At 48.5% G+C, this 22,672-nt stretch overlaps 2 protein-coding genes across 5 annotated transcripts in view; one reads left to right on the top strand and one right to left on the bottom strand.

Moving 5' to 3' along the window:
- DNAJC3 (DnaJ heat shock protein family (Hsp40) member C3) overlaps nt 1-7,840 on the bottom strand; it is a 55,143-nt gene extending 47,303 nt beyond the window's left edge. Inside the window, exon 1 of the mRNA XM_077343900.1 lies at nt 7,689-7,840. Coding sequence (XP_077200015.1) covers nt 7,689-7,770 — 82 coding nt within the window. The 5' untranslated portion in view covers nt 7,771-7,840. The remainder of the gene's footprint in view (nt 1-7,688) is intronic.
- DZIP1 (DAZ interacting zinc finger protein 1) overlaps nt 1-22,672 on the top strand; it is a 58,940-nt gene that overhangs the window by 2,043 nt on the left and 34,225 nt on the right. For 2 of the 4 annotated variants that reach the window (XM_077343898.1, XM_077343896.1), the window contains exons 1-2: nt 20,053-20,104; nt 20,487-20,974. In XM_077343898.1, coding sequence (XP_077200013.1) covers nt 20,053-20,104; nt 20,487-20,974 — 540 coding nt within the window. Of the gene's footprint in view, nt 1-12,965; nt 13,150-20,052; nt 20,105-20,486; nt 20,975-22,672 lie in introns of those variants that run through there. The other 2 variants (XM_077343899.1, XM_077343897.1) reach the window with 2 other exon arrangements.

Below are 22,672 nucleotides of genomic sequence, written 5' to 3'. Positions count from 1 at the left end.
CAAATTTGCACAGAGAAGGATTACATAGTGTTAAATACCCTTTTCTTGGGGGCTGGGAAAGATTATGCCCTTTGCAGGGTAAGCCAATAGCTGGGGTCTCTACCTCCCCATTCCACCTCCCGGGAACACCCTACAGCCATTATGCCAGCCTTCCAGGGATCCAGGTCTTTACCTGGCATCAATCCCAGCCCCCCTTCTCTCCTCTGACTCATGGGAAAGCCACATTCTGGAGAGGAACATACTGCTCTCTTGATAAGAATCAAGAGTCAAAAACAGTCAAACCAATATGCAGAACTATAGTCAATTCTTAAGATCACCAGAATAGAAGCCCCTATTCCTGACCACTACACCAAGCTGATCTCCAGACAGCCGAGTGATTAACCTGGAGGAAATGGCTACTCTGCATTATCGCACACTGAAGGCCAATCAATCAATCATCTACGGCAGGGGTAGTCAAACTGTGGCCCTCCAGATGTCCATGGACTACAATTCCCAGGAGCCCCCTGCCAGCAAACGCTGGCAGGGGGCTCCTGGGAATTGTAGTCCATGGACATCTGGAGGGCCGCAGTTTGACTACCCCTGATCTACGGTTTCAAGATTAGGCCTATAAAGCAACAGGGGAAGCGGGCTCTAGTCCCGTCTAGTGATGTCAGTGGCCATATGAAATTCTTGGAAGACCGTAAGTAAGCACCTGGAACCCCAGTTGGGAATCCATGTTATACATGCATGTGTGAACCAGATCTTAGCCTTCCCTATCCTGACTGAGAGACAATATTCTCTAGAGCAGGGGTAGTCAACCTGTGGTCCTCCAGATGTCCATGGACTACAATTCCCATGAGTCCCTGCCAGCAAATGATGGCAGGGGCTCATGGGAATTGTAGTCCATGGACATCTGGAGGGCCAGTTTGACTACCCCTGATCCCTAAAAGACCCTGGGCCAGTCACCAGTAAGGCAGATAAAATGGCAGAGTGGCAAGCCTTGTGCTTCCAAGGAAAAGAAACAAACATAAGAATATACTTTTTTGTTGAATTAACAGGCAAAAAACAAAATCATGCCAAGTGTCTTTACATGCCATTAAAACAGGCCTATCGTTCTCTTGGTGATGATAGCTATCGGGACGTTCTGTCATTTCTCTTTTCTAAAAGTGAAAGGCTTTTCTGTTCAATCTCAGATAAGTAAAAGGACTGGAGGCAGTATATATAATTCATTTGAGGAGGAGGCCCCAAAACACATACTTTGTGTTTAACAGGGCCTTCAGTGCTAACAAACATTACCTCACTATACTTTCCGGCAAGTTATATTTAAAAAGCAATGTGGATGTGTGGAAAGTGGGGGGGGGGGACTTGGGAGGGCTTGAGGAGAGGTTAGGTGTCTTGTACTGACTTCCAAATCAAAGTTGCCATTTTCAAGCCCAAATAACTTTTCCTTCTAAATGTTCAGCAGACTCGCGGAGCGCTGACAGCCAATATGGTGATTTTCTTCCCCATTTCACGCATCATCAGGGACAATAAAAACTCTGGAGGCCAAATTACATTATATTGGCACAATCTCTTCTTACCTCATGCATGCCCTGAAAAAAAATGAAGTGAGGTTATCTGGGTGTTATTAAGAGGGAAAAAAACGAAAGCAAAAGCTGCACTAGCATTTTGGGGGACTATACAGGACTCTACTGCCTTGCAAAGAGGGAGCTGTAAAAAAATATACGGCTTTATCTTGCAAAACCAGGGTGAGCACAGTTAGAAATTACCAGTGTGTGCGCGTGCCTCAAAATGCAAATTTCAAAACTGGAGTTGTACAGAAGCATGTATTAAAACATATAGTCAATAGACATTCAGAATAATCACCTGATGCAGCCATACTGGGACTGTACCACTTTGAAGGAGTGTTGGGGGACTGTAAATTTACATGCTACTGTGTGTAATATAAATGGTCACTACTGCACTTTTGTGCTTAGAACAGGGGTAGTCAAACCGCAGCCCTCCAGATGTCAATGGACTACAATTCCCAGAAGCCCCTGCCAGCAAATGCTGGCAGGGGCTCATGGGAATTGTGGTCCATGGGCATCTGGAGGGCCGCGGTTTGACTACCCCTGGCTTAGAAAAATGGCAAAAGAGGGGTGGAAAACCTTTCCTAGACCTTCCTGATAAGAAATGTACTGTATGGAGACCACTAGCTTATGCAGAATAGCATTTAAAACATGCTGCTTTACCAATTTATAGTCTAAAGCAGTAAAGTCCCAACAGGACCCTCCCACATGATTAGTCTGAACACAAAGTTAGCCATTACCACCTGGGAGCAATGCCATTTGCGTCAAGCATAGCCCCCCATTAATCGTACATGCAGTGCAATTCGAAGTGTGCACACACAAAAGGAAGCCTCAATCAAATCAATGGGACTTATTCCCAGGGACATGTGTTTGTTACAACTTTGGGGCCTTAGCATAATGGCAGTATTAAATCCATATCCCCCATATAGATGGTTGCAAACTTTCAGGTGATGGCTGGAGAATGCCTGGAATTACAACTGGTCTCCAGGCGACAAAGGTCAGTTCACCTGAAGAAAATTGCAACTTTGGAAGGGGGACTTTATGGCATTATACCCTACTGATGATGAAGTCCCATCCCTACCCAAACCCCGCTTTCCTCAGGCTCCACCCCCAAAATCTCCAGATTTCTTGACCCAGAGCTGGCAACCCTATCCATGTAGCCACCATGAGCTAAGAAAGGCATTGTGTATATAATAATTATATATAGACTAGTTTCAAAGCCCCTTTATAAAAAGGGGTTTTGAAAGGGGAGAAGGCGCGTGAGTCCGGCAGGGAGGGAACCCCCAGCAGCCGCGCTTCGTGCGACTGCCGGGGGTTCCCTCGGGCGGCGGTCTGACGCAGCGAGAGGCGCTTCGCGCCTCTCACCGCATCAGTCCGGGAGCAACTGCGAGCCGCGCTGCACGCGGCTCGCAGTTGCTCAGGCTGGGAATCGGAGGGACCAATCGGCAGGCGCTTCGCGCCTGCCGATTGGTCCCTCCGATTGTCGTGAGGAAGGGTCCAACCCGGACCCTTCCTCATCACGGACAAAGCCCACCTCTAGGGGGCTTAACGAATTATTTAGTCCGTAGCGCCCGTGGCGCCACGGGCTGTTTAAAGATGATGATTATATACACACATATATATAAAATGCATGATCCTTCTGACAACATGCACCTCTGATTGGCTTTCAAAGGGGAGTATTCTCCCAATAGGGCGGGAGCTAGGTATTGGAAGGACCAATGGCAGCCTCTTCTGTCCCCCATCCTCCTCCTCCTCCTGGCACTTCCCAGAAGGGCAAAGAGCCAGTAGGAGGCTAGCTGCAGCAAGAGGTAAGCTGCGGGGCTCTGGTCAGTCTCCATGAGCCCACTGACCCACTCCACTACAGCCCTGCCACACTCTGTGCCCTCCTGGCTTACAGGGTCAAATAGGTTGGTGACCCATGGCCTTCATGAGTTGCACCTGGCCCCTGCTGGTGGAATGAGCTCCTGGATGACCTCTTGCAGTTCACAGGGCCTTTAAAATGGAGCTCTTCCACCAGGCATTTGTTTGGGGCTGGGTTGAGAGAGATTTTCTCCCCCTCCCGTGCTCCATAACCTACTCCATCATCCCTGATACAGATAACAGCCAGTTGGAGGCTTGGTGTGGGTTGTTTGGAGGGTTCTTTTGGGGTGGTTGTGGAGGATGGGAGGGGGTTCCCAATTATGTGTTATTGTTTCACTGAATTTTATTGCTGAGGTAAGCCATCACAAGTTAGCTGGCCTAGGAGTGGTGGCTTAAAAGTTTAATTAATAATAAACTGTTGTTTACTTTAACTGTGCATCAGGTAACATTTGGCAGTCCACTACTCTTTCTCTCCTCTCCTCTCCTCTCCTCTCCTCCTTTCCTTCTTTTTTTTAAGTAATGTGTGTGATGGTGGGCTGGGGCTATATGATAATGCCCAATGGTGTTGATGTATCACACTGCATCTTTGGAAGCTCTGCTTCAGGTGTCCTCACCTTCTGAAATTAGACAGGCGGGAGTCTGGGAGAGGGTCGTCTTGGTGCTGGCACCAGAACTCTCTCTCCCCAAAGAGACTCACCTTATCCCCTTTTGTTGCTGTCTTCAGCCAGCAGGTGGAGGCATTTTATGCAGCAGTGATCACGGGTGGGGGACGGAAGGCGATTGGCTGGCTGCTGGACAGACAGGCAAGCCGCATCGAGGAGGAGGCCCTCAGAGGTGGGACAGACGCCCTGATTGGGTGTTAAGCGTTGAGTAGCACTTAAGCCATGAGACCAGCTCCTCCTTCAACCCCTTAACAGAAATCTTAAGTGGAACAGATATGCTAGTCACCCTGGTTAGGGTTAGAGTGCAGAGATGCGTGGTATAAAATTTGTAAATAAAGAACATGGTAATGTACTTGTCAATCTAGGTGGGTTGCTTAGGTTATAGGTATTTGCTCTTAGGATGCACGGTATGTATTATCTGTAGAAATAAAAGAGTAAGGGATAAAGGGGAGGAGAAAGGGCGGGCTCTGTCTGGGATAAAAACGCATAGTGTTACTCCGAGTGTCACTCCAGGGCCAAGCGGCCAATGGGGAGGCGTGCCGCAAAGCGCGCCTCCCTATTGGCCGGTTGGCCTGGCCTCGCCTGGGCCAGCCAGAGGCTCGCCACTCCAAGGAAGAACTTTCCATGAAGTAAGTGCTCCAGCTGCCTTCCCCTCGCCCTTGGGAAAGGAGCAGGGACGCGGCATCCCTGCTCCTTTCCCGGCCCGGGTCCCTCAACGCTGGGGAAAGGAGCAGCCATGCTGCGTCTCCGACCTGGCAGGCCTCCTCCTTTACCGATGCCCACGCGCCCGTCTTAGCCTGGGGGGGGGGCCTCAAGGAGTGCCGCCGCCGCCACCCAGGGCCCACTCCTTTACTCCCACACGCAAACCCTGCCCGCCCATCCCGGCACCGGCCTACACCCGCCCCACCGCCCACCTTCCACAGGCACGCTCAGGGCCCACCTGCATGCCCGGCGACGGCAGAGCAGAGGAGGCCGCTGCAGAGGGTGCTGATCCGGCTTCCCTTGTCTTCCCATGGCAGGCACTCAACTGCCTTCCCTGCAGCCAGGACAGCTTAGAAGGTTAAATGGTCCCACAAATACATTGGGCCCAGACTGCAAATGGCCTTGAAGGTCAAAGCCAAAACCTTGAACTTGATCTAGAAGTCAACTTGTAACCAGAGCAGCTACCTCAGCACCGGCTGGATACAGGCTCTCCCGTGGCATTCCAGTGAGAACCCCAGAAGCCACTTTTGCACCAGCTGCAATTTCCGGATCAAGGACATGGGAAGGCCCACAAAGAGTGAATTACAGAAATCTAGTCTAGAGGCGACCGTCAAGTGGATCACTGTGGCTAGGAGTTCTTGGGACAGACAGGGCACTGGAAGCCGTGGCTGGAGCAGATGGAAAAATTCCCGCTGGACTACTCTAGTCACCTGGGCCTCCATAAACAAGGAAGCCTTCAGAATCAGTCCCCAATTCCTGGTGGTTTGCGAGGTCTTCAATTGCACTCCAACCAGGATTGATAGACGTGCTTCCTGAGCCATCCCTTTCCTACCGAACCACAGGAGGGGTTGAGTGTCAGCCAACTTTGCTTGAACCAAGGCCCCATACGATGAGCAGGCTCAAAATATTTAAAATTGCCATCCACTAAATTGCCATCCCACCCCCACCTCCGATTCTGTGCGGCCTCTTAAACTTGTCATAGTACAGGGGTGACCAAACTGTGGCTCTCCAGATGTCCATGGACTACAATTACCATAAGCCTGTGCCAGGCAGGGGCTCATGGTAATTGTAGTCCATGGACATCTGGAGAGCCACAGTTGGACCACCCTGGTTTAGGGCCTCAGGATACCTTAAACTGGCCCTAAACCAGCCTATCTTAAACCAGGGTAAAGCATGACGGCACTTACAAGAGGTGTTATTTACTTTACCTAAGTCTTCCCAGTTCACCCATCCCATTTACCAACGCAAAAGCTCCAGCCAGACCACATTCATCAAAACCTGGCAGAGAGGATTAACCTCCCTGGCACCACCTTTCCCGCCAAGGAGAGTTACTTTTTGATACCACAGAGTTAAAGCGGCAGCAATTCAAACCTCCACTGAGGAATAAAAAGGGCAACAGTTAGAAGAATCTCTCTGCTGTGCTTTCCCCGACTCCACAAATCACTTTCTACGCTTACTCTCATGGTAAATATACAATCACCACCTGAAGTCTGCCAGTGTTTTTATTTCCACTTTGTGTCCAGGGAGAACGTTTCTGGAACAGGTTTCTTGTTGGCTTCTTTAAAGCCATCCTATGAGCCTCTTGTGGCGCAGAGAGGTAAAGCAGCAGACATGCAGTCTGAAAGCTCTGTCCATGAGGCTGGGAGTTCGATCCCAGCAGCCAGCTCAAGGTTGACTCAGCCTTCCATCCTTCTGGTTGGTAAAATGAGTACCCAGCTTGCTCGGGGGTTAAATTGGTAATGACTGGGGAAGGGAATGGCAAACCACCCCGTATTGAGTCTGCCATGAAAACACTAGAGGGCGCTACCCCAAGGGTCAGACATGACCCGGTGCTGGCACAGGGGATACCTTTACGTTTACTAAAGCCATCCTAGGGTTTGTGGAATGGCATAGGGTTACGCCTATGGGACTGATTTGCCATCTGTCTAATTGTGATAATTTGTAATTGCTTTTATAGGATTTTATGGGTTTTATTGTATTTACTGATGTTGGAAACCGCTGCGAGACCATTGGAGAAAAGCAGTATACAAATCTAAAACCCAAATCTTGTCACACCTCGGACGCAAAACAGGGTCGGTACTGGGATGGGTGACCACCAAGGACGGCTCTACAGAGCAAGGCCAGGGCAAACACCTTCTGCGTCTCACTTGAAAGTCCCTTTCTGGAGTCGCCGACAGTTAGCCGTGACTTCAGTCCTTTACACACACCAAGTGACCCAGAATGACATTTTTGCTGAGAGGACACAAGATAAAATGTGAGTTGGAAAACGCCTATGCTTCCACACCCACTGAGCCCTTCTTCAGGGACTGGCAAATATAAGAACAAAGTTAAAGGGGGCACTGGTCTCTGAATTTCTTCTGCTGCTTCAGACCAACACGGCGACTCGGTTGAATCTGGCAAACCTAAGAGCACATTTTCAGCCCAGTGGCTCTTTGAAAACCAACCAAGTTTTATTCAAGGTAGAAGCTTCCGCGTGCAATGACACTTCTTCCAATACTGCCTGCCCACGAAAACTTATATCCTGAATTTAAAAACTTGGTTGCTCTCCGAGGGACCCCGGGAACTCAAAACTTTGTTCCGCCGCTTCAAACCGACACCGCAACACACCTGAATCTGGCAAAGCGAAGGGATCCCAAGGAATACCTCTGCAGTCCCCAGGGGCCAGCGCATGCCAGAGAAGATCCTTCCTACCCCCAAGTCTTTTGCAACCCTTCCAGCACCATCCCATTTCAAGCCGCTTCTCCCTACCCAACAGCGGCTTTGTGGACGTTGCCAACTCGCCGGGAAAACGAAGCCCACCCTCGGACTCGCGTCCCCACCCAAAGGAGCTGTCACGCGTAGGCACCCGCCCTCCCCTCCGCCCCTATTGCCTGGCATGCCGGGGCTCGCGCCCCCCTCGCCCCTTCCTCGTCCTCACCCTCGTAGTGCAGGTCCCAAAGCGTCAACAGCAAGGGCAGCGCGGAGCCCAGCCGCTGCAGGCACGCCCGAGCAGACACCATGGCTGCCCCCCTCGCCCCCACGTGCGCCGCCCGCCCCGCTCCGGAGTCCGACTCCGAACTCTGAAACTCTCAAGATTCCACAGCGGGATCCCTGGGGTGGGTCGTGGGAGCCGCCGATTGGCTGCGCCCGCCCCCCGTCCCGCCCCTGGGAAGGCCAACGTGGAGAGCAGGAGAGGCTACTGCCCACAGTCCCCGCCCCCTCCTCCTCGAGACTGCGCGGGAAGGGGGAAGGAAGCCGGAGCGCGCGAGGCAGTGCCCTCACTTTGCCTGGGAAGGCTGCGGGGGGCTTCGCGCGCGTGTGGCCAAAACCACGACGGAGGGTGGACTTTGAATGCACTTTGGCTGGATTTTAGGAAAGCACGTTAGGCGGGAGGGCCGGGAGGGGCGTCGCTTCGGAAGGAAGGACAGGGCAAAAGCGAGCAAACTTATTTTCCTTTCAGGCGAGGGAAAACATGGAGAAACTGAGGGGAACTTTCGACTTGCACTGGACACACACACACAAAAAAAGGAGGACACATCTTTGTGGGAGAAAAGAGATTTGCCACATAGGAATAGTTCTCAATTTGTGTCATTGGCATAAGCATGCATTAAAAAGTAGAATCTTCATTCCCTTTTCCATGCAACACCCTACCAAAAAACAACAACACAGAGGGGTTGGATAGGAAACTGGGCTGGAGCAGACAGGCCAAGACCTAAGAACAGCCCTGCTGGGTAAGACCAGCTGTCCATCTAGTCCAGCATCCTATCTCACACAGTGGCCAACCGGTTATTCTGGATGGCCAACAACAGGCATACGGGTCAATGCCTTCCCTTGATGTTGCCGCCTGGCTCTGGAATTCAGAGGCTGAATGTCTCTGGATGTGGCTTAGTGTCTTTGAATGCTGGCAGGGGCTCATGGGAATTGTAGTCCATGGATATCTGGAGAGCCACAGTTTATCCACTCCTCTTTTTAAAGCTGTTTATTCCTGTGGCCATCGTTACATCCCCTGACAGCAGATTCTGTATTTTAATCACTCTTTTGTGTAAAGTAGCATTTCTTTTGGTCCATCTTAAACCTACTGCCCATCAGCCTTAATTGGATACCCTCAAGTTTTATTTATTTATTTATTTATTTATTTATTTATTTATTTATTTATTTATTTATTTATTTATTTATTTATTTATTTATTTATTTATACACCGCCTTCCCCAAAGGCTTTAGTGTTTTGGGAGGGAGAAAAAAAAATCTTCTTTGTCAGCTCTGCACTCCATGCATATTTATATAAAGCTCTATAATGTGTTCCCCCCCCCCCTTAATAATTTCTAAACTTTTCCTCATAGAGGCACAATCTTCTGGGAACTGCAAAAGGGCATGAAAGAGTTCTAGCGTATCTCCTGCTTGCTTAAGGAAGGTCTGAGCAAAAGAACGTCCTGATGGATTCTTGTCTTATGGGACAGATCTGTCTGTCTGTCTTGCTTTCCTGCCTTGAACATTTGTCAAATTCCACAGCCTGGAGCAGTCACTGTGGCAAGACCACTTCTGATGCGGAGAAAGGCAGGAGTCTCTATCAACTAAATACCATTTCCTTTCAAAAACCGAAGGTATTTTTATCTCTTGGAAATTAAGATCAGCCTTGAGGGAGAGCAGAGTGAGGTGCAAAAAGCGATAACAAGGGAAATGCCACCGTGCTGAGAGGTTGCGATAAGGATGCATTTCTGTCCCAGGTAAATTGCTTCAGTCTTTTGTACCTGGTTTAAAAAAACGCTCTAGCATCTCAGAACACTTTCTTGATTTTATTGCATTTCCAGGAGCACATTGTGACAGCTCTGGGAAGAGATAGCATTTTGATCCAACAGAGGAGTCTCCACATTACCAAAAGGCATCCATGGCTAAGGAGCGGCTGCTGGGAAGGGTTAAGGATCCCTCTGTAGATGTGTAAAGTGCTGCCAAATTGTGGCAAGGGAATTCTAAGGCAAATTAGAAGCACAGCTTGTTAGCCACTGCATTGCTCTGCAGAGCCTTCTTTGGTGGTCTCCCTTTCAAATACTGACCTGCTTTGGTTTCCAAGATCTGCTGAGATTGGCCTGTGCCGTGCTGCCTTCCTTCCCTAAATGTGCATGCATAGAATATCCGCATCAAAGAGGTGGACATGACTCTGAACATCTGAACACCTTCAGTACTACAAAATGCTGCTGGCCTTAATCTAGTACACTCTGCAAAACAAGCTCCAGTCAAAGGAAGCACAGCAATATTAATGCCAGCAACAATCACTAGAGGCCAATAAAAACACTGCAATGATGAATTGTGTGTATTACAGCCATTGGTGTAGTGGTTCATCAATGGCTGCTATTGGCTGAGCAGGATTTGAGTACTTCATGGGATTGTTGTTATTGTTGTTAGGTGCGAAGTCGTGTCCGACCTATCGTGACCCCATGGACAATGATCCTCCAGGCCTTCCTGTCCTCTACCATTCCTCGAAGTCCATTTAAGTTTGCACCTACTGCTTCAATGACTCCATCCAGCCACCTCATTCTCTGTCACCCCTTCTTCTTTTGCCCTCGATCGCTCCAAGCATTAGGCTCTTCTCCAGGGAGTCCTTCCTTCTCATGAGGTGGCCAAAGTATTTGAGTTTCATCTTCAGGATCTGGCCTTCTTAGGAGCAGTCAGGGCTGATGTCCTCTAGGACTGACTGGTTTGTTATAAAAACCAGCTTTCCTTGTTTAGATTCTTTAGAAGGGTTCCATGTCTTTAGAAACAACAGCGTGGTATAGTGGTTAAGTAGTTAAGAGTGGCAGCTCCCAATCGGGCAAGCCAGGTTTGATTCCCTGCTCCTCCACCTGCAGCCTGCTGGTGACCTTGATCTCATCACAAGCCCTGATAGTCCTATTGTGACAGAGCAGTCCTGTCACAGCTCTCTCAGCCTCGCTTACCTCACAGGGTGTCTCTTGTGGAGAGAGGAAGGGAAGGTAAGCCGCTTTGAGACTCAGTTGGACAGTGAAAAGTGGGGTACAAAACCCACCTCTTTTTCTTCTTCTAACACAGTTATAAAGGTATCCCCTGTGCAAGCACCGAGTCATGTCTGACCCTTGGGGTGACGCCCTCTAGCGTTTTCATGGCAGACTCAATACGGGGTGGTTTGCCAGTGCCTTCCCCTGTCATTACCGTTTACCCCCGAGCAGCAAGCTGGGTACTCATTTTACCGACCTCGGAAGGATGGAAGGCTGAGTCAACCTTGAGCCGGCTGCTGGGATTGAACTCCCAGCCTCATGGTCAAAGCTTTCAGACGGCTGCCTTACCACTCTGCGCCACAAGAGGCTCATAAGTTATACTTCCTCACAATTTAATACCTCTTATGATGCAGTTAATGTTTATTTTACACACACACACAATTTAATTCATTTATACTTCACCTTTCTCTCCAATGGGGACCCAAAATGGCTACGATCATTCTGTTCTTCTCCCTTTTATCCTCACACCAACCCTGTGAGGTAGGTTAGGTGGTGAGAGTGTGACCGGCCCAAGATCCTCTGGTGAGCTTCTGTGGCACAAGTAAAAATTTGAACTTGTGCCTTTCAGACACTAGTCTGGCAGTCTTAACCACTGCCCCACACTGGTTCTCATATATAAACAAGACGTTTCACCAGTGGAGGTTAAGTGGGTTCTTGAACAGGGGAGCCGGTATCTTTATGGCAGTGGTCCCCAACCTTTTTATCACCGGGGACCACTCAACGCTTGACAATTTTACTGAGGCCCACTGCCCTAATGCTCTCTGGTCACTATGGTAATGTTTAAACATCCCTTCAAAATAAGATACAGACACGCCACAACAATTAACATAAGGAACGTTTTATTTTCATGGAAATTTTAACTCATGACAATGACAAATCAATGGGAACCCTGAGCTTGTTTCTCTGCAACAAGATAGTCCCATGTGCGCCTGCTGGATCGTGGATGAAGTAAAGGGCCGGGGTGGGGGGGAAGAGAAGGCGTCCTTTGCGGCCCACCTCCAGTTAGTCGACGGACCACATGGGGTCCGCAGCCCACAGGTTGGGGATCGCTACTTTATGGTGTTATTTCCTGGCCTCAACCACAGGCCTTGTTGTACAGCTTGGTCTTGCAGGCCCTCCAGAACTGTTCAAGGGCCCAGAGGGTCCAGATTTCACTAGGGAAAGCGTTCTACTAGGCTGGTGCCAGGGACATAAAAGCCTGGCCTAGTTGTGGTCAGCTTTACTTCTTGAGCAGATTTTGATCAACTTGTGATCTTTTGGGGTTACAGTGGAAGAGGGTTCCCGGGTGGCTTGCAAAGGGCTAGTCTAGACCCTTTCCTCCAGGATACTAATATCTGTAGAGCATTTTGACTTGATGAATGATCCCAAATGTCACGCTCCCCAGCTGCTGGCTCAAGTTGTACGACTTGTTCTACACCCTTGGGATTCAACCTCCTTGTTCTGCTCCAAGGGTGTAGCTCAGACCTCAGTCTCAAAAGGCCAGGTCTCTGCCCGATAAAGGACCACCAGGGGCGGCTGTGGGATGAGAGAGCTGACAAAATGATGCATGAGATGGAGAAAGTGGAGGAAGAGAGAAATGCAGGGGAGCTCTGTCAGTGGCTCCTTGCCCTGGTGACTAAGGGGAAACGCCTTGTTCAGAAGTCCTTAGCATTTGAATAGCAGCACTAAGGGGTGGCCAAACTCTGGCCGCTTCACATGATCATGGACTACAGTGCCCATGAGCCCAGGCCAGCAGGGCCAATTGGCAGGGCTCATGGGCATTGTAGCCCAAGGCCATCTGGAGAGCCCCACTTTAAGGCCTTGGCCCTTGTGCCCTCTTTGCTGCCCCTGTGAAACTGGATGGGGCCCGGCCTGACCCAGCGCGGTCCTCCCCCTCGCCGTGCTTCAGCCGGCCCTTTCCACAAATCCCGCCGCCCCCGAGGAAGGACAAGCCGAGGCACGACGGCGGAGTGGCGGCGGGCGGGAATGTGCCGGGAAGGGCGCGCGGAGAGGAGGCTGAGCGGAGAGGGGACCCCCACTGGGCGGCAGGGGAGAGGGAGAGGGCCCGGCTCCGCCGCTTGGCGCCCGCAGGACGTCTTTGGGGCTGCGGAAAGGGCGAGAGAGGCGCCCTCGGCTCCCTTTTCTCCCCGCGCTGCCGCATCGTTGCCAGCAGGGGGAGCCCGCGGAGGGCCAAAGGAGCCGGCGGAGAAAGCCCGAAGGGGGGGACGGGATGGGGACGGGGGGATCCTTCCTGGCCCGCGGCCGCTGGCGCTGACTTCCCGGCCTCCTCCTTCGCAGGGCACGCGAGGGCTTAGGAAAGCCTAGGCAAGCTGGGCTTCTCCCCCCGCCTGCGCCTTCTTTGCGCCTGGAAGAAAGCAGGACCTCTCGCCGCCTTCCGTCCCGGGGATCAGAGTAAGTCCCGCGCATCGTGAAAGAAAGTTGGCGGGGCTGGGTTAGCGCCGCGCGCGGGGCCGCGGCCACTGCTTCCCGGGGTTGCCGTTTGCAGGAGCGCCGGCCCACGGCAATGCAAGCGCAGTGAGACCGACAGAGTTTTACTCAAGGGATCCGCTTTCCTGGGCCCAGATCACTTCTTGGGAGGCACTGGAATGGGAGTTACCAGGTCGTGCATCTAGCTTCGAGAGGGTGAGCCGAACTAGAAAAATTCTACCCGTTGGCTGGTACAAAAAAAATGTAATCTTTTGGGTTATAATTATTCCAATTTATTTTGTAGATATTGCCCAATTTTGTAGGTATTGATATGAAGGCAGTATCTACAAAATAAACTGGAATAATTATAACCCAAAAGATTACATTTTTTTTTGTACCAGCCAATTGGTGGACTTTTTCAAGTTTGGATTATTCCATTCGGCCAAAGGCGTTTAAGTGATGCCAAGATTTATTTCTTTTCCATGTACCGCTTGAAACTCATTGATGTTTCAAGCGATAGGTGAAAAGGAATCAAAAAGTAAATCCCCCCCCTGATGAAGCTGAATGTGAAATGGCTGGGGTGGCTGAATTGTGTCTCTCCAGATGTCCACGGATTACAATTACCATGAGCCCCTGCCAGCAGGCTGGCAGGGGCTCATGGTAATTGTAGTCCGTGGACATCTGGAGAGACACAGTTTGGCCACCCTGGGTTATTCAACCATTAAAGATCCTTTAATGTTTGCACAATTTGTTTCTATCTTTTGGTCTTAACGGTGCCACTGGGTGCATACCTTGTTCTGCTGCTTCAGCCCAGCATGACAATTCATCTGGATCTAAGAATGAACAAGGACCATAATGGGAATTTTCTCCCGGAGCCCATTTCGAAGGATAGTTTGTTGGTCTGCACTAGAACGATGACATTTGAGGCTACTCATGTCTGACTCGAAAGCTTCTCCACCGAAAATCTTGTTGGTGTCTAAAGTATTGCCAGACTTGAATCTAGCTGTGATCCAAGTTTGTATCCAAAGATAGTGGTTCCACTCATAAAAGTTAAGTATTGGCTGTCGTTTTCCTTCTGGCAAGAGCCAGGAGTTAGTGAAGCTTGGCTAACTGGGCCCCCTTGAAATTAGTGTCACCGCCCCTTTTCATGAATGGGATTTGATTTTGTTCCATTTTAGTGCATTGTGATGTGCAGTGTTTCTGAGAGTTACCATGGTGTAGTGGTTAAGAGTGGCGGCCTTTAATCTGGAAAACTGGATTTGATTCTCCGCTCCTCCACATGCTGCCAGCTGGGTGACCTTGGTCCCGTCACTGTTCTTACACATCGCTCTCGGCCTCACCTACCTCACAGGGAAGGCGATTGTAAGATACTTTGAGACTCCTTCGGACAGTGAAAAGTTTCTCTTTCTGTAAAAAGGAATACTTCATGATACAAAAATCCCAAAGCTGGAGGGGAAAAGGAGTTGAAGATAGCACTCTCTTCTCTCTTAGGGATTGTAAGTGTAATATAAAAGACATGCATTTGAGAGAGACTGTGCTGTTTGCTGCAACACACACGTTAAAAACTTGAGAAAACACATTTACTGAAAATGCATGCGTGCTTATTCAGAAGCAAGTTACATTGTGTTGAATGGGATTTAGTTCCAGGTAATTGTTTATAAGGTTTCAGCCTCTGTATTATGCAATCTACAAACTGGTGGAGCAGACACATTTACACAAGGCCATCTGCAGCCCAGTCCCATGGATGGCCTTCCAAGAAGGAAGACCCTCCTTTGTTGACGGGCAGTTCAAGCATGCTGGTTTCAGAAGTAGCAGGAAACCTCTCGGCCATCTGCTGCACAGAAATACTGACTGTTAACATATTGGCTTCAATGATACCGTTAAGGGTTTAATTAATGTAATCCCCAGCACTAGACCAGTTCTGGAATACTTGATGTTTCAACAGAGAAGTCTGTTGAAAACATTCAAAGAGCCTCTTTCCTAATCACTGAGTAACTCTTACTCGCCCCTACATGTCAGAGAATGTGTCCTTTAGGCATACTGAAGTCTGGCATCCTCGTTTTTCAGAAATTACCTACAGAGACTATGGCAAATGGTGCCTGTTGGCAAAAGAATTTCCAGTTTCAGTTATTCATGTAAAACAAGAGAGTCTCTGAGCTATAAAGCTTAAACGGACATTTATCAGAAATGTAAACGATCTTTACTGTGGCTTGGATTCAGAATTCCCATCTGTTATTTGATTTAGAATCCCCAATCCCCCTAATTTGTTGGTAAGTTTGGAGCAAGCAAATGCTCTCTACAGTGGTCTTTCCCAACCTGCCCACGATGGCAGGGGATCATGGTAATTGTCATCCATGGACATCTGGAGAGCCCAATTTGGCCACCCCTGGCTTATTGTGTTTAGCCTTGCACATTCTGCTAACCACTAGCCAGCCTCCAACAATTTGAGTAGATTTTTGTTTGCTATTGCTTTAAAGTAGCCTGTCTTTGTAATGCTCCCCACCCCATCTTTCTGTTGTATGCAGCTTTTAGCATTCATGTGCCTGCCTAGTGGATGAGCCCTTCCTGTTTCTGAAATTTCTTTGTGGCTTCCTATTGAATACTACCTTACCCAGCTTGGTGTAGTGGTTAGGAGTGCAGACTTCGAGCAGGGTTTGATTCCACACTCCCCCACATGCAACCAGCTGGGTGACCTTGGGCTCCCCAGCGCTGATAAAGCTGTTCTGACCGAGCAGTAATATCAGGGCTCTCTCAGCCTCACCTCCCTCACAGGGTGTCTGTTGTGGGGAGAGGAAAGGGAAGGCGATTGTAAGCCGCTTTGAGACTCCTTCAGATAGAGAAAAGTGGGGTATAAAAACCAACTCTTCTTCTTGAGTTTGGTGTAGTGGTTAGAGCCAGTTTGGTGTAGTGGTTAGGAGTGCGGACTTCTAATCTGGCATGCCAGGTTCGATAATGCTCTTCACCAAATGCAACCAGCTGGGTGATCTTGGGCCCGCCACGGCACTGATAAAACTGTTCTGACCGGGCAGTGATATCAGCGCTCTCTCAGCCTCACCCACTCCACAGGATGTCTGTTGTGGGGAGAGGAATGGGAAGGCGACTGTAAGCCGCTTTGAGCTTCCTTTGGGTAGGGAAAAGCGGCATATAAGAACCAACTCTTCTTCTTCCTCTGCATGCAGCCAGCTGGGTGACCTTGAGACTCCTTCGGATAGAGAAAAGTGGCATATAAGAACCAACTCTTCTTTTTAAATGTATATAATACAGTAAAATCTAGTAGAGTTGCCGTGTTAGTCAGTTGCCTTAAAAAAACAACAGCCTTGAGGCAACTGGCAAGGCCGTCCTAAAAAGAGCTACTGCAGTATAAAGCCAAAAATGTATTCTTGTGGCATAAGCTTTCATATGCAGGAGCCACCTACCTGATCTTTAAAATAATATTCAGTGTTGAGTTACAAGGACTTGACTCTGCCTAGTTGAATCTGAAAATATCTTCAGATATAAAATGAGTTAAAATATTATTCTCTGTACAGTAGGACCCATCTTGGCTCCTGCTTCTTGTTAGTTTATAGATCCAGATAAAATATGTGATCAAATTAAAGTTTTCTTTCATGCATATTAATTCAGAGAAAAGATTATGCTTTCTGCCAGACGATGCAGGGTTTGATAAGGCTATAACTTAAAGATGTTATTCTAAGCTAAAATATCAAACATAAAACTCAAACAATTACATTGTAAAAAAGTGTAGCCTATAAAGATTATTTAACTCCCCCCCCCCATCAGTAGCCACCTTGCTCTTCTGAGTTTTATTTTTAAATGTTAACAAATCATTTGAAAAAGTTACAGAATCTTGTTCAGCAAACATTTATAGATATTAATAATTGAGTAGGTTTGCTCATTGAGAGGGGGGAAACTATTAGCTTTCTGTAGGAGTGGAATGGAGCGCAGTAAAACTTTATTGAAGTTTTGATTATTTGAAAAAAGAGATACCACCAATTGTGGATTTTTAAAAATAGAAACAATACGTTGATAGCAAACCAATCTTGTATCTGACTGCAAGCTGATGCATAGTTCTTGGGAGAAATTCTTGGTGGGGCTAACCTCTTGAGTAAACATATAGAAAACTGAAAGTCCCATTTTGTCCCATTGCTAGAACTCAAAGTAAGGTGAAGAGTCTCTCCCCTGGCCTGGTCAATCAAAGGTCGCATGCTCTGGAAGTCTGCTTGGGGGGGGGGGGCATGTTGGTCTGAAACAGCAGAACAGAGTTTGAGTCCAATGGCACCTTTAAGACCACCAAGTTTTATTTAAGGCAGGGGTAGTCAACCTGTGGTCCTCCAGATGTCCATGGACTACAATTCCCATGAGCCCCTGCCAGCATTTGAGAATTTTAAGATTGTGCTAATGCAGTTTTTAACTGTCAGAAGCTAAATTTTGTTTTCTTTGCTGTATGATCCCAGCGTGGTAAGTTGCCTAGAGACAAATTCAAATAAACTCTACATATTTTAGAAAGATTGTTTTCTTGTGCACACTAGTTCTGAGAACCCAGTGGATTCTGCCAAGGAACCCTTGACAGTGTTGTAACAACTTGTAATTCAGCAATCTTCCATTGAAATCGGTTTCTGAAATTCCTTTGCGGTTTCCTATTGAGTGCTATGGAAAGGTTGGAATGTTCTCCTACAGATATCAGTTTTGTGATTCTAGATATTAGATTTGTGATCTTTACCCTTTGGTGTAGGATTTAATCTGTTTTTCCCACATAGAGAATGGAAAGGCATTGTTGGTATTTAATGGCATATACAAGGTTAGAAGATGAGAATGTGAATTAGCTTGAGCTAGTCTAGTTGACAGTTAGGTCCAGTGATTATGCTGTCATGGGTATACGTGGCCACAAAGCTAGCTTCTGAGTTTATTTCAAGCTTTGTGCCAGTGTCCATGCTCAAAATAGATGTTGTATTATAGTGGGCGAGGAGCTGCCTTGGGGGAAATGTCTACTGCATAGACCTAACATTCTGAGTCGAACTCTAAACTGTTTTAGATCCTCCTACAGTCTGATTCCACTTCCGTTAAAGCCATCTTAAGTGCCTTAGAATAAGGAAATCAAAGTAGAAGTAATTATAATTTTCTAAGACCTACACTTGCTTCATCTTCTGAGGCCCTGATCCCATCATGATAAACCACCGTGGCTTGGTGGACTCGAACACCTTCAAATGGGAGACTTGCCTGGGTCAACCACTAGATGGCAGGTTAACAATGCTGTCCCAAGCCGACTTACACCCTTCTAGGCCCATTGATTTCAGCATATTTAGAAGGTTTATGTCATAAGGCACATTGGGGTTGCAGAGATTACCCAATGGCTTTGCCAGTTTTTATATTGCTGCTGCTTTACCATTTTAGTGTTGTTTTCATCCTTGCAGTCCTCTACTCTCTTCCTTGTAAGTGCCATTGACCACAGTAGCTTTACTTGACTGTAAGCCGTGATTTCTTCGGGTAGTAAAAAATTCCAGTAGCTTTACTTCAGAGTAGCTCCATGTAAGATCTGGTTATATATGCATTTCTGCAAGCTGCCTCCTGGGTCCCAAGGCAGGAATGGTAGAGAATAAGTAATTTCAATAACCAACCAGGAACAATAAGTTACTGCAACAGTGTTTAAATGTGTAAAGGGGCAACTCATCTGTGGGAACCAACCTAATGTGCCCTCGAAATAGTCAGTGGTATGCAAGGTGCTTTCTGTAGGTCCCTGATTCCTCTGTCCTTAACATGGCATGTTAGCATACAACCAAAAATGGAAAAAGGCATGTCATTTTTCCTTGGCACCATTCAGACTGAACCAACACTTAGAGGCCAGGCCAGACAGTTTCTCTTACAAACCATGGTCAAGAGTATTTTGCCTTTTGCTCTTGTTTTGGATACTTTTAAAAAACTACACTGTGGGAAAAACAGCCCTCAGCTTCAGGTGCCATAAGTATCAAATGAACACTAGAACAAACACCCCAGAAGTTGGCAGCCTTTATCAGCTAATTGGGTGCACAGAAATCCAACAGAAATTCAACCAATAGCTGCACCTGTTGAATTACTGCCTGAAATTCAATAAAAGGGTGTTGTCTTTTTCAGAGGACAATGCTGTTTTCGAAACCCTGAACTCTGGAAATGGATGGGTTCTGCTTCTGTCAAGTAACATTGAATGAAAGGGAGGGAATCTGAAGCTTTTTGTAAATAGTTGTATGACCGCTTGTCATTCAATGGCACAGCCTGGGTATCATACAGAGCTATCACTTCTGACAAAACTAAGGCTATCGCTATCTGTATGTAAGACTTGAGGAATCTGTTTCTGAAGAAGTGTGCAGGCATTTGAAAACTTACACCCATAATTAAACTTTGTTGGTCTTAAAGGTGCCAGTGGACTCAAACTTTATAAAGACTCAAACTTTATAAATTTGACTGCTATAATTTAAATACAATTTCCACTTACCGTAGTATAATGTTCATGCTACAGTAAATGGTAATTGTATTTAAATTGCAGCAGTCATGTGTGATGCCTGTCAACTGAGGTTAGCACAGCATATAATCATCCCTTTCTTTTTGGGGGGGGGGGGGAGGCCCTTTGTTTTTTGGAGGGCCAGCACCAAAGGAGCAATCCCTATGAATAGATTCAAATGGATAGCCCCGTTGGTCTGAAGTAGCACAATAAAATCAGAGTCCAGTAGCACCTTTAAGACCAACAAAGATTTATTCAAGGTGTGAGCTTTCAAGTGCTTCCTCACTTTTAAAGGTGCCACTGGACTCTGATTTTATTGCACTCCCTATTAAGTAGACCGGGAGGGAAAAGACCAAGATGAGTCAATGTTTCTAGATCCCTGACTGGAAATCAGGGTCTTCCTTTCCAGGGGGCTGGTAATGGGGGCGAAGAGGTTCCTTTTTGGGGGTGGGCTGCCTGGATCTCTCTGGGGTGAGCCTGAAATTCAACACTAGGGTCAGATGTGTCTTATTTGCAGAACTCTGGCAATGGCCGGGTTCTGCCTCTGTCCGTCCAGTGAGGTCGACTCAAGGGGGCAGCGTTTGTGTGTGAATCTGAGCGGGGTGCGGAAGGCGGGGTCTGCCCGGGGGCTCTGCGGCAGGCGCAGGCCCTGAAGCGCCGCCGCGGCCTGGGCTCCCGCGTTCCTATAGCAACGTGGGCGACGCGGCGGCGGCCGGGCGGGCGGCGTGTGCGCCGGGCCAAGCGGCCTGAGCGAGCCGTCGAGGAGGGCGGGAGGCGGCGGGCCTCGTTGGGCCGTGGGCGCTGACTGAGCGGCCTCCCCCCGCGTCTCCTTCTTCTTGTCCCCCCCCCGCAGCAGCAGGAGCCGCTGGAGGAGCGGCGGCCATGGCTTCGTCGTGCTCGCCGGCGCTGCCGCCTTTCCAGTTCCGCCCCCGGCACGGCAGCCCGGACTGGCGCCGCCTGAGCGCGGTGGACGAGGCGCGGGTGACGGCCGAGCTGGACGTGGCGGTGCTGCAGGAGCACTTGGAGCACGTCACCTTCTGCAGCGCCGAGCGGGAGCGCTGCCCGCACTGCCAGGCCCCCGCCGACCCGCTCCTGCTGCGCCTCTTCCGCCTGGCGCAGCTGTGCCTCGAGTACCTGCTCCACTCGCAGGACTACCTCAGCGCCCAGCTGCGCGCCCGCCAGGAGCTCCTGCGCGCCGCCGACGCCCACCGCGACCGCCTGGCCAAGGACCTGGCCTGCAAGGACCAGCTGCTCCGCGCCCTCAAGGACGAGTGCAAGCGCCGCCGCAAGATGATCAGCACCCAGCAGATGATGCTGCAGGCCGGCGCCGCCTGCCACCAGGTAAGGCGGCCCACCCCCGTCCCTACTGACCCCTGGAAGGGAGCAGGGAGCAGCCTGGAAGCCAGGCACACTGCTGCTGCCGGTCAGAGTAGGTTGCTCTGGGGCTGCCCGCTGCATGCATCCTCCAGCTCAGGGGTAGTCAAACTGCGGCCCTCCAGATTTCCATGGACTACAATTCCCAGGAGCCCCTGCCAGCGGGGGCTCCTGGGAATTGTAGTCCATGGACATCTGGAGGGCCGCAGTTTGACTACCCCTGCGTCCAGCTCAACCCTCTTGGTTTGTAACTAAGAGTTTTATCAAGCGGGTCAAGTAATATCCCAAGAGCACTACAGTTGGCAGACCTAAATCTGCTCATGGTCCCTGACTGCAAAGAGATGAGGCTGGCCTGAACCAGGGCCTTTTCAACCCTGGCCCCACTCTATTGGAAGGCTCTGCCAACTGAGATCAGGGCCCCGTGGGACCTGTAAGACAGAGCTATTCTGCCAGGCCTGTGGTTGAGGCTGGGATCACAGCAACTAACACCACCATATAGACTGGCGTCCCTGGGGAAACATCTGCTGGAACACAAAGGGAAGATCCATCCACCCAAAGAATGACCCCCTCCCCAAGGTTTAAATTTAATTAGGCACCCGTATGGCAAAAATTGTAGAATGATTTTAACTAAAATGAATATCTGCTTTTAATGTTATTTATTGTATTTTACTGCTTGATGTTGCCTGCCTTGAACCCCATGGGAAGGGTAGATTAGAAAAACGAAGTTTATCATTGTATTATTATTACAACAAATAAAATAAGAAGTATTTATTATATAATAATAAATAATAAACTTTAAAGCTGGCTCATAGCAGGTCTGAACACAATGAAACAGACAAATAGTATTGCATAGTTAAAAACAATACAAAAAGATTTAAGTTGGTAACTTACAAACTGTCTCTTTAAAACCTTGCTGAGTGTGGTTATGTTAAATTTGGCAGGTCAGTATTTTATTACTGGTGGTTTTGTAGGCAGGGAGGCCAGCATTTCTTGATGTTAAATTCCTCGCCTTAGACCTGGCAGAACAGCTCTGTCTTACAGGTCCTCTGGAACTGTTGAAGGTTCCGGTGGGCCCTGGTCTCACCATGGAGATTGTTCCGCCAGGAACACAATAAAGGCCACTTTTACCTTTTTCTGGCTGGGGATCCTGAGCAAATTCTGGTCTTTTGATCTTAATGCGAATAGAAGAAGAGATGGTCCTGTATGGAGCACATATTACATTAACATTAGGAGTCTGAATCTCAGACTGTACAATGTACGATCATTCCTAGTGGATGAGTATTATCCTATGAACTACATGGAACCAGACACGTTTCGCCCTCTACAGCCTTCCTCAGGGGTTAAAAATACATTAAATACACAGGACACACATTCTGAGAGTATTATATATTTTTTTACAACCAGGTGTTCTCTGAAATTTAATAGGGGGGAACCAAAATTATTATAGTTGAAATTAACATCATAATTTTATAAGAGTTATAAGAATAATTTTATTGCTTAAACTATGTGGTTAGGCAAAGACCATGGTTAGGCAAAGACCATACAAGGCCATGGGTTCCTCCTCGGGATGCCTGTACTCATACAACTTCAATCTAAAAACTGAATTGTATATCGGCCAAGTATTCTTAAGATGCTAACTAACATCAAAATCTGAAAGCCTTGGGC

The sequence above is a fragment of the Paroedura picta genome, chromosome 6, assembly GCF_049243985.1.
Source record: "Paroedura picta isolate Pp20150507F chromosome 6, Ppicta_v3.0, whole genome shotgun sequence".
Lineage (NCBI taxonomy): Eukaryota > Metazoa > Chordata > Lepidosauria > Squamata > Gekkonidae > Paroedura > Paroedura picta.
This window is presented reverse-complemented; position numbering and strand designations above follow the sequence as displayed.